Source organism: Acanthaster planci, linkage group LG06 (assembly GCF_054643075.1).
Source record: "Acanthaster planci isolate LZ-2023a linkage group LG06, COTS_SCS, whole genome shotgun sequence".
In the NCBI taxonomy this organism is placed as follows: domain Eukaryota; kingdom Metazoa; phylum Echinodermata; class Asteroidea; order Valvatida; family Acanthasteridae; genus Acanthaster; species Acanthaster planci.
This window is the reverse complement of record NC_141782.1, coordinates 21649211-21663324: the sequence shown is the minus strand read 5'-3', so window position 1 is coordinate 21663324 and position 14114 is coordinate 21649211. Positions and strand designations below refer to the sequence as shown.

The window sequence follows — 14114 nt, the reverse complement described above, 5'->3', positions numbered from 1 at the left end:
CACATCAAAATATTATGCATTTAGGTGAACCTCCATAGTCGAAGGCCATGCTTGTCTCACATGGACCTGGATCATGATCAGTGATCCGTTGTTGGTTTACAAACAGCAAAACTCACCTAATGAATGGTGTGAACCAGCGTAAGGATCACTGATCTAGATCACATGGACCTGGATCATGATCAGTGATCCGTTGTTGGTTTACAAATGACAAAACTCACCTAATGAATGGTGTGAACCAGCGTAAGGATCACTGATCTAGATCACATGGATCTGGATCATGATCAGTGATCCGTTGTTGGTTTACAAATGACAAAACTCACCTAATGAATGGTGTGAACCAGCGTAAGGATCACTGATCTAGATCACATGGATCTGGATCATGATCAGTGATCCGTTGTTGGTTTACAAATGACAAAACTCACCTAATGAATGGTGTGAACCAGCGTAAGGATCACTGATCTAGATCACATGGATCTGGATCATGATCAGTGATCCGTTGTTGGTTTACAAATGACAAAACTCACCTAATGAATGGTGTGAACCAGCGTAAGGATCACTGATCTAGATCACATGGATCTGGATCATGATCAGTGATCCGTTGTTGGTTTACAAATGACAAAACTCACCTAATGAATGGTGTGAACCAGCGTAAGGATCACTGATCTAGATCACATGGATCTGGATCATGATCAGTGATCCGTTGTTGGTTTACAAATGACAAAACTCACCTAATGAATGGTGTGAACCAGCGTAAGGATCACTGATCGTGATCCAGATCCATGTGAAAGAAACAGGCCCAAAGCATTCCATCATTTCCATGGTTGGCTCCAATTTCGAAGTTGTAAAATTCATCACGAAAGTATTAACATCACTTTCGTTTTCATCATCAGATCCTGTCAATCTTGAGGCTTGCAAAAATGAACCAAACTCCAATGATTTTATTCTTCTTTTGCAATCAACTGGCTATGCCTTGGAGTAAAACACAAGTCTATGGGTAACGGCTACAGCCATAACCTAGTGGCCCCCATAAATGTATGTGCTATTTCCAGCCACAGCCACAACTTTTGGACAAAGCCTTAACTCACACTTTTTATCAAGTTGACTAAACCACTTGCTGCCGGGTGGTTTGAAAATTGCAGTGCACATAATCGGGACATTTTCAAGATTTTCAGTTTTCACAATTCTTCAAAAATTCATCATTTCAATTAATGGACGTTTACACCCACATGAATGACTGTATGGTGGCTACTCTAGTCCGACAGACAAAATATATTGACGCCTGAGTATATCAGCCAGGCCTGCAGCCTTGTAAAAAGAGCCCAGATTGTGCGGTGTTATGTAACTTTCTTTTGTTCATGAACCTGGCACAGTGCGCTGCTGACCTCTTTTCAATAGGGGTCAGATTAGCATGCAGCGGTGCTGTGTGGCTCATCACTGCGCTAGTGGAGCGCCTCTGTCTCTGGTGGTAATCCGCTCGGTCTAAATGCCCCAAACCGTGGTATACTGTTTCAAAACAAGGCTGGATTATCTCCACTATTGAGAATGAAAAAATGTGAGTAATGCCCAGCAGCCTGGTCTTTTGTTCTGAGTACAGTCTTTTGTTACATGGCCCAGTTCCCTTTGTCTGATTTCGGAGACCCCGGCCAGGCATATAAAGCATACGTGTCCGGTACTAGAAACCCTGGCGGCAAGTGGTTAATGGCACAATAAAACTAAGAATTTTACATCCAAGGGATACATGGCACAAAAGGTTTCATGCATCATCAAGGAGATAAGACAAAGTCTCAAATCATAGCAGTAAACAACTATTAAATGTGTTCTCTGTCAAAGTACAACACTAGATGTCCTAATATCCCTTCTCAAAGAATCCCATTCCAGGATAATGCAGTGAGATATGACTTACAGCTCTGGACAGCAATAGCGGTAGCGTGCCGGCAAAGTAGGGAGCGAAGGCCTGGCCACCTAACCCCCTGGCTAATGATGGGATGAGATCACCGGCATTCTCTATCAGCATGGCATCGTACTCGGCTTGATCTCCATCGTCATCATCATCATCGTCGTCATCTTGGTCCTGACAAGCCGTCTTCAAGAAGAAAAAAAGAGGAAAAAAAATACAAGCATTTGAAAGGATGTTGTATGCTGAAACAAGGGAGCTACGCTGTTATCTTTCAAAGCTGAGGAAGTGATTCAAGACATAGAACTGTTTGGTCATTAAAAAGCAAGAAACTAATACGGTGTATATCAATATTAAAAGCTGATCTGTGAAGTTGAAAAACTGATTAACTGAAAATCAATTCACAATCAACACCTTATTTCAAATTCTACTGAAAATCTAGCCAATGAGGAGTTTGGTGCTTCAATTTTTGTTCAAGTAGTCCACTGCAACGATACATATCAATACTTAGGCGGTAAACAGCACTCATGAACTTACAAGTTCAATTCCATGAATTCAGTCCCCTTTCATTTGAAACACTTCAGCTCACAAAAGTTCCATTTTTGCTGGAGAAAAATCCAATTGTCTGATATGACAACAAGGTTTCAACAAATTTTCATTTGGTTTCAACAGCAGACATTTGAGACTACTAGTGGATCCTGAGACAGGGCCAAAGATGGGGGAGAAGGCGAGATTTGGAAAGAGCCCCTTGTCTGGTAAATGAACCCCAATAAATGGGCTGGGTTAGTTCTTCATTTGCTCTTGTTAGGCTACACAGCGCCCTCTCCCGAACACGCAGGGAGCCAATACAAGGTCTGAAAGAGGGAGAAAATCGAGGAGCAAGTGTTCACCTTGCGCTGGAGAACATTCCTGATGGCACTACTGATGCCGCTCAAGTTGCTCTGCTCGCTGACCATACTGCCTTGCAGCGTCCCTAGCATTTCGTTCAGTGTCTCAAGAGTTGCCATGACAACTGTCCTGTCAGTCTCTGTGTTGACGATGTGGATGAAGTGGGGCACGGTTTGGTCCACCGCTTTGGCAAGAGCTGCAAAGGTGGGAAAATGACCAAGACAAGAATCACAGAAAGACGCACCGTAGAACAACAGGAAGTTCACGTAATGAATGTCCAAACTGATTCAAAGCTAGAATGAGGAAATGGCTCTATTTGGGTGCATTTAAACTTCCAATTAATATGGACAAGCTCTTGTTTTCAAATATATTCTATTGATGATTCTAGGTTGTCTACAACATGAATTTAGGCTGTCTGGGATCACAGATTAAACAGTTTGGAAAACAGGGCAGTGTCCCGATCAAGTTGAAGTTGATATGCACCAAAATGACAAAGCTCAATGTTTTATTCCCAACACCTGAGTAAAATGCGGGAAAGAAACCCTGCCATCACCTCAATAAATCCCTGCTTAAATAAATCCTTGTATGGCCTATGAGTTCAGAAATTTCTTCTGACTAAGCGATTAGATTTCCATTTACTAGCAGATCAGCACTTCTCTGTTTTCAATGTGGCTGTGTCGTGTCTTGAGAAAAGTAATTCAGAGACACATGATAAATGATCCACCAATCAGAAGACAGGATTTTGATAATAATTGACCTTGACAGAGTAAAAGTTCCAAGATGGAAACTGCTCCCATCTGTACCTGCTGCTTCTTGGGGATCTGTCAGCTGGATGACTTTACGGAGACTACAGCACATGTGACCAGAGCTGGTAATGGCAGCTTTTCTGACGTTCACCGCTGGGTAATCAATCAGCTTTATCATTTCAGTGAAGCATGCGTCCAAGTGAGGGAGGAACGCAACCCTGGAAAGACCAATCAGGGAAAGAGTCTCAGCTTGACAGTTCTTGGTAGAAAAAAATGGTGATGTGATCATCGTTTGCTGCACCCATAAAGTGCGGTCAACAATGGATCTAATTCTTCAATTCTTGCTAACTACGAAATACAGGAGTGCAGTCAAGTATCATGTGACTACATTAGGTCACATGAACACTGTGTCTCATATATAACAGAGGGTACTTAACATCCATTTTTCGCACTTGACACACCAACTGGCCACAGCAAGTAGCTTGGGCTAGGATTTACAGCAATTTTTGATTTGTCACTTTCCCTGGTTTTGAATTCCCTCAGGGAACTGTGTGGAATCCATTCATTTAAGTCAGAGTTTGCTTGAGACCACCTGGTTCATGGCTCGCTCTGGCACCCAGAGGTTGTCTTGGGATGCTTACAACTCACCCTGTGTTGGATGAGATCTCACCCAGGGAATTGCATGCATCTTCCTTCTCTTCCATGTAGGAATTCTCAACGCTGTACCTGCAACCAACAAGACAAACACTTGGAGTTTTGCCAGTTTGGAAACTTCAACTTCATCTCCAGATTTGGCTTAATAAAGGAGTCCAGAGCCAATGCTGTTGCTGGTGATTCGGTCGGGGTTTTGATAAATGCCTCCAGCAGTTTTCGACACCGACTGAGTCAGCCCCACTACCTACCTGAAGAGTGACGGACCCAGGATGGCTATGAAGAAATAACATTATTTAACTTACAGAGATCTTCCTACTTTGAAGATAGTGCTGTCATTTCACATGAAATGGATGATATGACTTGGTTTACTTTGGTACTGAGGTTGATGAAGTCGATGTCCAAAATGAAACTGAAAATCAACAAATCTGAAGTACTTTATTTCAGGGCACTGCAGGGACTGACAGGATAAAAATGGAATTCCAAATCACAAGAAAAGACCAAATTCTCCTCTGTCTCTTACCCTTGTATATCGTCATCCTCTTCCCCGTTGCCATGGTGATCACTTCCTTCAATGTCCTCTTCTTCTGCATCATCATCATCGTCTTCAAATAATGACAAGACGCCACTGTCTTCGTCATTGTAATGGGCCTAGGAAACAAAACCTATTACTATTTCTAACAACAGAAGCAATGTCTTGGATATAATTGTTACCTGCTGTGATTTCAAGAAAAAATACAGTACCCGGGTTGAAGCCCCTGAACCATGTGACTTTGCTTTTAAATCCGAACATGCCATTTGAAGTGTTACAAAGCCAATCCAAGACAACATTATGGATTCAATACTGAGTACTCCAGGAAGATAAGCACTGTTTTTTCCAAACAGACAGAGTTGTAACGAGTTACTGATTTTTGTGACTCGAGTCGAGTCATTTTACAGCAGAGACTCGAGTCGAGTCACCCCAAAATGCGCCTCGAGTCGAGTCATTGACTCGAGTCATTACAACTCTGCAAACAGATAATGCGAATTGGGACCCAGGTCAACTTGTGTCTTATTGAGTCTCCAAAACTTACCACTATTCCCTCTGTAGACTGCAACGAGTCTATCATAAGTTTGGTGATTGTCTCAAGATACGGAGACATGTCGGCTCCGAGGACATGAGATAGGGAAGCAAACAATCCATACCTGGAAAACAGCAACAGAATCAAAAACACTCGACATCATGAAAGGTGGATCACATTTCTTTGTTAACGAGTGAATTGTTTTGAAATTCACTCTGATCAATATGCCAACAAGGACGGCAAAAATAATCAAAGATCTCTTGCAATACAATGGTTAAGGAAAAACACTTGCAGCTTGTTCACAAATTGACTGGATATCTCTACACAAGACTGAAATAGGAAATTTTTAAGTTTAAAATTACATCCCCTCGGTTAATTTTCACACTTCAAAGTGATCCAAAGTAAACAAGTTTATCAGTTAAAAGTTTTGGGAGGAAAGTCCTTACTTAAGCGGCAATGAAAGTTGCTAAATTAATTGCCATTGCTCATGTGCATGCTGATACACGGCCTAATTTTCCTGACAATTGCTCATGAGTCGTCAGCCTGGGTTTGGAATGGAGGTTCACAGATACTGCCATTCAAGTCGCACATTCTCACAGCCTGCACGCTAACCATGCCTGCATGCTGACCACAGACAGAGTGTACAGCACAGAAAACATCATTCCAATTCTGAGGATGAAGGTCAACGGGATACCGGTACTCACGTGCATCTACGCAGGTCAGGGTCGTTGACCTCTTCAATGAGTTTCAGACCGAGTTGTAGACATTCCTCAGCGAGGGGGAGGAAGTTTTCTCTTCCCAAGGTGCGAGCAAGCACACCCAAAGTATCTGTACATCAACAGGCAAACATGTTCTACACAGGCCAGTCACAATAAAGTGCGCCACCAAGAGGCTGACACAAAGAGAAGTGTATTGCGCCACCAAGAGGCTGACACAGAGACAAGTCATCTTTTGCACTGCATTGTGGGAAATGGTTGATAAATTTTATTCCCGAGCTGACACCAGGGACTTGCATTGTTATTGATTTTTGCTTGTTTGGGTAAACAATTTGCGATTGAATCAAGGTTGTGTTTTTTTTTGTGAGGTGGCAGCATGCTGCTCCTATACTTCGAAAAGAAAAAACATTCTCAAAAATGTAGATTAATACCACAGGTTTCTGTCAACAGAAAACTTGGAGAATGGTCTCTTCATGACAACCTCATGGTGGAGCAGTGTATTCTTATCGGTGATTAACTGTAAAATGAATTCTATCAAAGTTTGAATTGGCTCAGTGAAGTCCCAAAATGAGTGATGGAGGATCATGTAGCCTACTGACTTAATGCAGAAAGGCTCCCTCACATGGTGACAAAGAGACAGGCAACTCTGACATCAACCTTGTGTGGGGTTTGACCTACGTACCTATTGCCTGGATCTGTAATGTCAGCCCATCTCCAGACTGAACAGTTGTTAGGTAAACACGGAGCTGTTCCATGATTGGCTGGAAGAACGGCAACATGTGTTGCTCTGCAGCGTTGCTTGTTGCTCCTAAGATGGGATAGGATAACATGACAGAGATGAGAAGGTGTTAGTCTGAATCAATTTTGTATATTTGTCCTTCCTAGTGTGTAATACAACACTGAATACTAAGTGTTTGCTCCTGAAGGCTTGTGAAAAAAAATCCCACTGCTACATCTGTCTAGAATCAGCCATCTGACACCGGCAAGCTTGATGGTCGAGTGGTTAAGACGTCTGCACTAGTAAGCTGGAAGTCATGGGTTCGAGTCCCACCTGAGTACGCTTGTGGTTTTCTCACAAGCCTTCCGGGGCAAACACCGAGTATAAAGTGTTATAATACACGCCTAGCAGGGCAAAAATCCAAAATAAAGTAACATCTCCCCAGCGCAATCCATCCTTGGGAAAATGTTTCCAACCCATCATGCAGGCTCCCTAACTTGAAATGCCGACATCCCATCTTGTCTTGTTTGAAATTTTGTGCGATTTTGACACTTTTTTGAAGTCTGTCCACATTTTTGCTGCATGCCTTGAAAACCGAAGACAATTCTGACAAGACAATTTGTCTGATTTAAAAGGAGTTCCTGTGCGAATGTATTTTTTATGACAGCACAAATGTTAAAAAGCATTCCAAATAAACATATTTTGGAAAAGAAGTTGTCAAGGACGGTTTACCAGAAAACTCAAGAAGATTTTCTGATATACTGGCCTTGACAACTAGAGTAGCTCTGTCCAGCCCATTCTTGGACTAGTAACAAGTTTACGGTTCTAGATAACACACCTATAGCACTGATAGCAAGTTCCTTGATGTGCGTGTTAGTTGATGTCTTTAATGTAACCAGAAGTCTTTCCATCAAAGTGGGAAGGTACGGAAGTAAATCCTCTGATCCTTTGCAGAAAAGAAAAAACATCCAAATTACGATTAACAATGTAACAGGATGGCAAAAGGCTTCAGCTGATTCGTGACCAGTCATCATGTGCTTAGAGCCCTGTATACTAAGCAAATCTGCTAACCCTGAAATGATGCATAGGGGGAGGGGGCAGAATTACCCCCTCATTAGTTGCTCTGCTATTTTTGCAGCACATTTATCGTTGCTCCAACCTCCGGGAGTTTTCCCAGAGATGTATTATGATTGTTCCAACAGAAATTCTTTTTATTGTAAATCAGACATACACACAAAGTTCTTGACTAAAGACTAAAGCCAAGTTGCCCCAAATTGTTGACTTTTCCTATTGGCAGGAGCTGAATGCCACTGAAATCATTTGGATTTGTACCAGAGAGGAGAAAGTTTGACAACAAAATACCAACGCTCCAGCAATATTTTCATATAAATAGCTGTAACATTGAGATTTCTGCCACAAACTTACAGTTTTGCTTATGAATACAGCAAAACACAAAAACAAGACCAACAAACAAACCCAAAATACCATTTAAAATGGCAAACCACAACTTAACAAACGTACCAGTTCACAAATTGTAATGAAAGAATTACACAGGCCCTTTAAAAGGATCAAAATGAAGTGGCTCACAACTTACCCAAATTTTCACAGAACATTTCCAGAGCATAGTAGATCCTAGTCACTCCTTTAGGGCTCTGATCTGCCGCCGCAGACATCTGGCTGAGATAATCAAACAGCAGCGGCAGTAACTGAGCATGGTACTTGCTGATGTCAGGCTGTAGGTGCTCGGCAAACTGACCCAGACAGAAGAGGGCAGCATTGCGCACCACCTGCTGGGAATCCTGAATGCCGTTGCAGATGCACTCCAGTAATGACTGCAGGTGTCTGAGGAAGAAAATGTCATGAAATACGCGCATCTTACAAAACATCTCGGGAAATTCATGCAGACAAAAAACAGTGTATACACTCCATGCTGTGTTTCATAACCACAAGAAATACCACACTTTTGGAAACCGAATATGATGCTGTAGTGATCTTTTCATCCAACTAGATGGTGAATCTAGTTAGTAGTAATGAGGGAGGTCAGGCTGGCCTAGAGGTACTTTCCTCACCTTTCACGGGATCAAATCCCAACCCCAGGCTGACAGGTGGTTTGATTTCTCAGTCCCTACCTGACTCTGTAGATTTCCCGGGGGACTTCTCATCTGGAGGGTTTTTTTTTTCACCCTTTCTCTAGGACCAAACCTTTCTTCATTGACTTATCTACTGTTTTTTTTCTTCAAGCTTGAAGGGATTTCTGGGAAATCCTTGTGTCGTCATCATTAATAACTACGATAAATTCTAGAGAATTCAAGAAACCCTGACCCTGTGGGCATGGCATAACACCCTTACTTATTTCGGATGAAGTCAGCGCATCCCTCTGCAAGTACGGCTATGCTGAGAAGCCCCGCCTTCCTTTCGTAGGGATTGCTACTGCTCAAGGCCGGCTGTACCAGCTGCATCAGTGGGGGGAGGAGCTTGTCAGGAGGGAGGTGGAGAGCCATCGTATCGATCACCTGATGGAGAAAAGTTTCCATGAAGAGGATGCAACAATATCCGTCTCAAAGTTGGACGGCTGGTAGAGCATTTTGACGTTGTCTGCAACCTTTCATGGCACCTATGGAAAAGCTGATTAGTTTACACAACTTGGACCACCTTCAACTCCAAATGGACAGTTTCAGAGGCAAGGTAATCTTCCTTCTGCCAATACAAACTTCAGCTTCAACAATGTTATAAAATCATATCGATCCGCAGAACAAACTGTTTTCCCCTAAATCTAATTAGCTGACACATTTCACAAGTATTTGTGCTTAGCGAATGTAGCACTGATGCCTGTGATCATGAATATTTAAATGAGTTGATCCCTGTGTCACAGGTTACAGCTTCTACTTTAGAGTGATTAGTTTTTCTTGCCCAACAAAACTTATCTCTGTCTGACAAATTGGAGGGTTCGCCTTCAGCATGATATAGGTAAGGTTTTGGCTTTGCCAGGAAGCTATGTTACTCCACCTGGGCTGCAAATGAAGATGGTGTATTGGCCTCGGCATCCTCTCCACAATCATCTTCATCATCATCTTCCTCTTCTTCCTCAGGGGGTGTGCACATTATTGGGAACAGCACTTTGAGACTTGGATTGACTAGCTTGTACTTCAGAATTGCCTGTGGAAACCAAACTGGCAACTGAGTGTTCACAAACCCTGATTTTTAGTACATCTATTTAAGAATTGAGTTCCTAAACATAATATTATCAATCTGTTAGAAACTTTTGATACACACATGGAGCATGCTGCATTATCATTTAAACCAAGCACTGTTCCTCCTTAGCATGGGTTATTTGCAGGTTATCACGAAGGTTGACTAGTGATACTGAACATGGAACATGGCACCCCAACTGTAGATTTGTGTCAAGCACAGAGAACATTTCAGACAAATGGTCGCCAGCCACAGGCTATAGTGTGATGCCTATTGCGACTAACTGGTTGCCCGCTGACTTCAGTTTAGTACAGGGATTTACTGAGACACACAATACAAATCTGAATCTTGTGTTCACCGCCAGGTCTAAGTCTCCATCAGTTGAAAGAATGTAGCCATGAGTAAAAACAAGAGACACAACTTTAGCTCTGGAAGCACATTTCAAACATGGCTTAAAATGTCTACGTAAGTAGGAAAAACTGCCTAGCAAATTGTGTAAAACAAACCTAAGTAGAGAAACAATTGTATGAAGCATACTGCGGGTGATATTTGGACTGGAAGGTATTCTTTGCGGATGAAACATGGTTCATACTGAGTACATATCTGAGCTTCAAAGCTGTGTTTAATTGAAACCTGCTGACATTCCAAATAGAATGCTCCACAAAATCAGAGTTTTGAGGTGCTGACTAAAGCTTGGCAGCTACGAGGCAAAGGAAAGTACAAAGTAGTAGCCACAAAAATAGACACACCGACCACATGGTCTATTTTCGGTGAAAAAAGACAATGGAAACACTCTGGTTCGCACCTTCTTTTTGAGACTTGTGAGCCAGCTAATGAAGGACAAAGCTTTAACTCGAGCGTTGTTACCAAGGTTACCGTTGCTGGCCACCTGCAAAAGATAATGTTTGAAAAATGGTCAACTCTAATAACCTCATATGAACTATGTACATTATTCATCACAATACCAATAATTTGACACGCTGTAAACTACAGGACTGGATAGCTCGCTTACTAGGGTAACGTAGGAGATTTGAAACCCACTTCAGCAAATTCTCTAAGTTCAAATGAAAATAGCTGACCACAAATGTGACCAACCACAAACAGTGAAAGAGAGAAAAACTGGCTGGCTTTGAATGGAAAGATGAGACATGCTACAAAAGTCTGAACTCTATAAGATGGGATATCCTGCTTAGGCAGTTGTGTGGCCTACTCAACAGAACAAAGTAAAAACATTCCCATGGCATGTAAACTAGAAGGGGGTGTGGCTTGAGGAAGAAGGGGGCTAACTCTACGGTCAATTGTTACAATTAAAACACCCTTGTCTATTTGAACAGCCACCAGCAAATCATGACATCTCACCTCGCAGCAGAATTCAACGACAGCCTTCAGATGTGGCACAATGATGGACACTTCACACTCCACCAACTCATCAAATAGTTCCATCGCCTGGCAACCCTGATCCTCATCACTGCCTAGCAACAGCCGAATCACCACCAGTACTTGTGGTATTAGTGGACGAAACTGGGGCTAATATAAAGACAGAAATTATGTATGGATGTTGAAAATGTCCGGGTGTGCTTTAAAACAGCAGCTGACTTCCGCTCTCAAGTTGTTTGTTGCAGTTCAAAATGACACCTAGTGGAGTTTGAGGGTTTTAGGCCAGGCAATTTCATGTGTATAACAAAGGTGTTTTATGGCATCCATGTTGGGGAAAAATTAACGGTTAACTTTGTGTTTGTAAGATTCTAACTGGACCTTGCTCTTGAGTGAGCCAAGTTACATCTTGACAAGTATTTATTTACACATTATGGCAACATCTTTGTACAACTCATGCCTACAGTGTTTACCTTTATTTTGTGATCTGCTTTCTTTCATGAAAAACCTCAGATCTAGATTAACCTTGGACTGTGTTCGAATTGCTTGGCTGTGGCTGGGAAATACACACAACCTTATGGTGCAGCCACAACCATAACTTCCTGCATAATTTTAAGCCACAGCCAAGTAATTCTGACATAGCCTTGGATGGCTTGAGCCTCAAAGTGGCGAACAATTTCCACAGTGCAATTCCAATTTAGAAAGGTAACAATCCAATTACATTCCATGTATTTAAAGTACGAAGCATTCCAATTTGTTCTAAAACCTTTCCCCTTCAATGTCATATCAAAAAGGTAGCAAACTCACGATATCATCTGTGCCCAGGTGTTGCACCAATGACGTCATAGCTCGGATGGCATAATAAGGAACAAGTTGGCTCTCTCTGTGTTGCAGCATGGTACTGAAAAGGTTGCATATGACTCGTAGGTAGGGCCGAAGATGTTCGGCAGCCGAGCCACTGACACAACTCAGCACTAAGGCACCAACCTGCAACTCCAGAAGTAATAAATATCACAACGAAAAATCAAAATTAGAAACTGTTATTACTCAAACATTTTACAACTGAAGAACTACAAACCAGACAGCCTACCTAACACCTGGGGCATCTTGTGCAACTGCATGATTATCCGATGCATGTAGCATCATTTCTGGGGCAAGATATTATTTCCGTTTACTTACAAATCAAAGCTGGAAAATGATGATGACTTTGTTTAAGACCTGAGTTGCAATGTAATCGAGGCAACTAAGGTAGCATGTCAGGAATGCTGAGAAATGAGCAATATAAGGGGAATGCATGAAATACCATGGTAACAGTTTATGAATAATGCACAACTTAACTTGAGACAGGATGACTTGACCTGTGATGATTTTTAACTCTGTTTACTGAATAAATAGAACGGCATTTCTCGACATTAGAATAATGCAAATCAATGACGACACTACCGGATACAAACTTTAGTCAATGAATTGACTCAATGTTAATGGATCAAGACAAGCAAGGGAAGCCACAGCCATACCTCTTTATGTTGGCATTCCGGGCTGCGGCTCTGCTGTTGTAGGAACTGCATCAGATCGGGCCAGCCATTCCTGGATGTCAGCTCATGTTTGGCTATGGCTCCAACTAGCTGTGCCACGGCATTACAGACGCTCTTACTGTGAATACAATCATTAGGTGTCTACAGGTAAAACTGAAACCTCATCTCATCCTGGTGTCTACTTACAGATCTCATCTTGTACAAGCCATGTGCAGTATAGATGAATCCACTGTTGTTTCACTGGACACTCCTGATGGCCCCCACAAATGGCGGTAAGCATTGTGTGGGGTTTTGTAAAGAGCGACTGTCACAGAACATTGATTGCATAAAAAAGCTGTCATTATGCTTACCGCCATAAACGGGGGCCAGTGTAAAAAACCAGTAATGGTGTTACCATGGTCATCGGAACTGTCTATGCGTTGAGAGGTGGAATTTCTCAAATTGATAGACAAATGAATCTAATCACCACATGCGTAGAGTATTGGAGCAAGATCCCAAATTTTAGTAAAATTCAAGTGCAACTTTTCTGCAGTGGTTTTAAATTGCAAAAGTTTTAATCTGGTAAGCAAAGGGCATTCTTAATGCAATCATCCCAGAGAGATTTGGATTTAGTACTTAATATCATGAATGTATACAAACTTACTCTGTTTCTTGAAGTAGGACTTGAAGGGAGATCTGCTTCAGGCTAGAAGAAAACAATAAATTATCCCCATTAAACTCCGTCTTCTTGGATGGAGAATTCACATCAACAAGCAGAAAACACAGCAAATGTTTTAAAATCTTTTGCGTGAACATGAGCATACCACGTTGTGGCAAACAATCGGCCTAACCATGGGGTACAAAGACAGCTACAAAGAGATTTGTTGCATTAAATGTGGATTGGGTCAAAGGTCAAGATCATAGTCAACCCCATAAAAAGCCATTTCACAAGTCCATTTGCTACTCCTTTCGGGACATTAGTGGAAGTAAAAGGAATCATTTCATTTCTTTTCATTTAAAACGCTCATGGTGACTCAAATTGCCTTGAGACTGACTAACAGATTTGACTTCAATTTACAGCTGTTGACTGCTGTGGTGTGGGATATGATGTTGTGAAATACAAAGGAATGCATAGTGCTCAAGGCAATGTCGAGGGTACTGTGTGTACCAGATGGTATTCAAAATGTCATATCCTGCATCACAGCAGTCAACAACTTTTTGTCACATCTCTGTTGGGATTTTTTTTTCTAAGGGAAATTAAAAGCGACAGAGAAATCCTTCAACGTAAGCGGTTAGAGGTCCCTGTGTTACCCTTCACGCTGAGAGGCGCCGGCGTGCGTGTGCGTGCGTGTGCATGCGGGAT

At 42.0% G+C, this 14114-nt stretch overlaps 1 protein-coding gene across 2 annotated transcripts in view; it reads right to left on the bottom strand.

The window, feature by feature from the left end:
- LOC110980104 (importin-4-like) overlaps positions 1-14114 on the bottom strand; it is a 28701-nt gene that overhangs the window by 13020 nt on the left and 1567 nt on the right. For both annotated transcript variants that reach the window (XM_022236447.2, XM_087137877.1), the window contains exons 4-20: positions 13416-13457; positions 12755-12890; positions 12045-12224; positions 11223-11390; positions 10669-10752; positions 9681-9830; positions 9024-9187; positions 8269-8516; positions 7513-7620; positions 6639-6764; positions 5945-6068; positions 5253-5364; positions 4703-4830; positions 4177-4254; positions 3586-3746; positions 2785-2978; positions 1904-2083 (exon numbers count right to left, since the gene is read on the bottom strand). In XM_022236447.2, the coding sequence (XP_022092139.2) occupies positions 1904-2083; positions 2785-2978; positions 3586-3746; positions 4177-4254; positions 4703-4830; positions 5253-5364; positions 5945-6068; positions 6639-6764; positions 7513-7620; positions 8269-8516; positions 9024-9187; positions 9681-9830; positions 10669-10752; positions 11223-11390; positions 12045-12224; positions 12755-12890; positions 13416-13457 (2383 nt within the window). The remainder of the gene's footprint in view (positions 1-1903; positions 2084-2784; positions 2979-3585; positions 3747-4176; positions 4255-4702; positions 4831-5252; positions 5365-5944; positions 6069-6638; positions 6765-7512; positions 7621-8268; positions 8517-9023; positions 9188-9680; positions 9831-10668; positions 10753-11222; positions 11391-12044; positions 12225-12754; positions 12891-13415; positions 13458-14114) is intronic.